At 41.3% G+C, this 3904-nt stretch overlaps 1 protein-coding gene across 1 annotated transcript in view; it reads left to right on the top strand.

The window, feature by feature from the left end:
* The window catches only part of LOC107740605 (protein transport protein Sec24D-like), a 58732-nt gene that overhangs the window by 15918 nt on the left and 38910 nt on the right, over positions 1-3904 (top strand). Inside the window, 3 exon segments of the mRNA XM_016553113.1 lie at positions 808-910; positions 991-1133; positions 1213-1464. Coding sequence (XP_016408599.1) covers positions 808-910; positions 991-1133; positions 1213-1464 — 498 coding nt within the window.

The raw sequence follows: 3904 nt of genomic DNA, 5'->3' as shown, positions 1-3904 counted from the left end.
GCAGGGACGTGCCCGGCGGAGAAGCTCTCACTGTGACCCTCAGATCTCCCAGAGCTCTAGCCGGCGGTCCCCTGCTCATGACAGGAAAACCGGGACGGGTAGAGACAGAGGGTGCCACTCTGTTCCCCGTGAGGAGATAGAGGCAAGATCGCAGCGTAGCCATGCTCATACGCTCGCAATGAACGCATGAGTCATCCACGAACGCAGCTTCAGCGTGTTGGATGCCCAGACACTGAAGGCAACGCTCCTGGCCGTCGACAGAGGACAGGTAACGACCGCAACCAAGAGAACACGGACGGAACGGCATCTTTAAAAAGACGCGAACCATCAGTGATGAGAAACTGCTCTTTTAGTTGAAGCACCCAGGGGAATCGCTGAATCAACAGGGACACCGCTGTTTGTGCCGTCACGCCAACCAGGAACAGCTTCTTTCTTCCAGTCAGAACAAAAAGGCTTTGTGGAGAAGAAATCATTCACCCACTCGGCTCCGAAGCAAAAATCTGATGAGTGGATGCACCTGTCGCCTATTTATACCCATATGCACGGGGAGTGACTCAGGTATGCAAAATCCACTAGCCAAAATTCATTAGCGTTTTCTCTTAAAGAAAGAGTGGATTGGGGCTCTCAAGTAACCCCCCCCATGTCGTCACGACATAACTCGTAGTGACCGTCAGATAGGGAACTGCTTTTCAATATAGTGTCAGCTGTCCCTGCATACTCTGTATTTTATATGCTGAAATTCATTTTATCACAGTTTAATCTTCTCACATGCTTATGTACATGTAAAAACGAATGCTGTTTTTCCAGGTGTGCTCAAACCTCCTGCCTCCTCTTTTTCTGGAATGCCTCCACCACCAGTATCCAGCCAGTATGGTGCTAACATTCAGCAAAATGGGGCCCATCCCCACAGGTGAATACTGGTTCAATGTGATGAAACATTTATGAAATTGCAATTTTTTTTTATAATGTGTTTTTTTTTGCTCCCATCAGTTTCCCTCCTCCTGTTGCTTCAGCTCCTTCCATGTCTCCTTATGGACAGCCTCCTCAAAGTGCTTTTCATAGTATGGCACAAGCCCCGCCTCCAACACAACAGCTGACCAATCAAATGAGTGTTATGAACATTGGAGGATATGGTAAGTCAGATGCCATTTTATATTGAAGTGAACTAAATTTCAGAGGGCCCATTTTATACCCATTCACCATTATCTTTAGGCCAAAGGCCCATGCAGGTACCGCAGTCCACTTCCAGCTCAGCAGCACTACAACAGTTTCAAACTTCACCACCAGCAGCAATGGGACATCCGCCCCTTTCTCCACCAGGACAGCAGCCGCCCTCTCTTGGATCTCCTCCACCAATGGCCACGATAGGTTCTGTGACAGCTCCGCCAATGGGAATGTCTGGCCCACCTGGACCAGGTGTCCACCAACCACCACTGGGACCCCAAGGCTATCCACAGCAACCAGGTAAAAACTAGGAAATTTTGCACCAGTGATTAAGAAATGGTTCAGGAGCATATCTTTGTGACCTTGGACCACAAAACCAGTCATAAGGGTCAATTTTTTTGAAACTGAGATTTATGAATAAATAAGCTTTCCATTGATGTATGGTTTGTTAGGATAGGACAATATTTGGCCAAGATACAACTATTTGAAAATCTGGAATCTGAGGGTGCAAACATTTTTTTTTTAAATTTTGAAAATCGCATTTAAATTTGTCCAAATGAATTTCTTAGCGATGTATATTACTAATCAAGAAGTTTTATATATATTTACGGTAGGAAATTTACAAAATATCTTCATGGAACATGATCTTTACTTAATATCCTAATGATTTTTGCCATAAAAGAGTAATCGATAATTTTGACCCATACAATGTATTGTTGGCTATTGCTACAAATATACCCGTGCTACTTATGACTGGTTCTGTGCTCCTGGGTCACATTTAAAGGTGAAGTGTGTCATTTTTGACAACCTTTTACACTTCCAAAAGTTTGGAATAATTAAAGGGGTCATGAACTGCCTCTGTTTTTTTATTTTGTACTGTTCTCTGAGGTCCACATATAATGTTATCAATGTTTTTCACATAAAAAAACATCATCATTTAGAAGTAATAGGCTATTTTCTGTCCAGTTTTTGACCCCCTCATCAGAGCGCTCTGTTTGAATAGGCGTGTCAGATTGTAGACTCTGAAGTAAACGCCCACTGCTATGATTGGCTTGTCTATGTTTGACTGTCTACGTCCTTCACAAATGGATGCTGCTGTGATTTAGGTTAAAAACACATAAATACTCAGTGCATATCAAGCAATCTGTTTAACAGACAAAGCAATAGGGACCACGTAATAAAAACAGTTACTCACACTTGACATTACTGTCGGATCCAATATAGTCGGCACAGCATCGACTTTTATTTTCAATCTTTTTGAAAATCCCACCTCGTACTGTGTCTTGTTTGTAAAAGAATGAAATGAAGTGAACAAAGAACTGAGTTCTCACTGACGAGGTCTGGATCTTCATTAAAATAAAGTTCATCTATTCTTTCTTAACGTTGGGTTCAGAAGGAAGGCAATGCAAATACACAATTTTTTCCACAGCTTGGCACTGCACAGCATCCTGTTGTCTTCAGAGCCATCTTTATTGTTTAGTTTCTGTGTAGACCTGCACGTTCGCCTCTCTCCACATGTGTGAATCTGTGGGCGGGGCTAAGTCGTGGCCTTATGGTTAGAGAGTCGGACTCGTAACCCAAAGGTTGCGGGTTCGAGTCTCGTACCGGCAGGGATTGTAGATGGGGGGAGTGAATGTACAGCGCTCTCTCCCACCTTCAAAACTTCTATAAAAACATCTTGTAAGTTTCAGAACTCAAAACTTTCTCGTCAGTCTAAAAACAGCTTATATTGAAGGCCAAAAAGACAGGTTGTGGAATGGTCTACTCTATGATGATATAGTGTGGATAAGCACCGCCTCCGCAGAAGTTCAACAACATCACTGCCTATTTTTTTTTCTTTTTTTCTGTGACATGTGGCCAAGTATGGTGACCCATACTCGGAATTAGTGCTCTGCATTTATCCCATCCAAAGTGCACACACACAGCAGTGAACACACACACACACCGTGAACACACACCTGGAGCAGTGGGCAGCCATTTTTGCTGCGGCGCCTGGGGAGCAGTTCGGGGTTCGGTGCCTTGCTCAAGGGCACCTCAGTCGTGGGGTGTGTGTGTGTTCACTGCTGTGTGTTATCCACACTATATCATCATAGAGTAGACCATTCCACAACCTGTCGTTTTGGCCTTCAATATAAGCTGTTTTTAGACTGAAGAGAAAGTTTTGAGTTCTGAAACTTACAAGATGTTTTTATAGATCAAGGTTTCTCAGTTCATGACCCCTTTAAGATTTTGAAGAGAAGTCTCTTATGCTCACCAAGACTGCATTTATTCAATCAAAAATACAGTAAAAACAGTAATATTTTGAAATATTATTACAGTTTATAAGAACTATTTTCTATTTGAATATATTTTTAAATATAATTTATTCCTGTGATGCAAAGCTGAATTTTCAGCATAATTACTCCAGTCTTCAGAGTCACATGATCCTTCAGAAATCATTCTAATATGCTGATTTGCTGCTCAAGAAACATTTCTTATTATAAGTGTTGAAAACAGTTGTGCTGTGTGATTTTTTTGTGGAAAATGTGCCATATATTTTTTCAAGATTTTTTGATGAAAAAGAAAGTTCAAAAGAAGCGTTGATTTGAATATCTAAAAATGTATTAAGATAGAAAATAGTTCTTTTAAACTGTAATATATCATAATAATGTTTTTTTATCAAATAAATGCAGCCTTGGTGAGCATAAGAGGCTTCTTTCAAAAATATAGAAAAATCTTAAATATTCCAAATTTTGACTGC

The sequence above is a fragment of the Sinocyclocheilus rhinocerous genome, unplaced genomic scaffold, assembly GCF_001515625.1.
Source record: "Sinocyclocheilus rhinocerous isolate Xijiao unplaced genomic scaffold, SAMN03320098_v1.1 scaffold2146, whole genome shotgun sequence".
Classification (NCBI taxonomy): Eukaryota; Metazoa; Chordata; class Actinopteri; order Cypriniformes; family Cyprinidae; genus Sinocyclocheilus; species Sinocyclocheilus rhinocerous.
The sequence above is the reverse complement of the archived record's forward strand: the minus strand, read 5'-3'. Positions and strand labels throughout refer to the sequence as shown.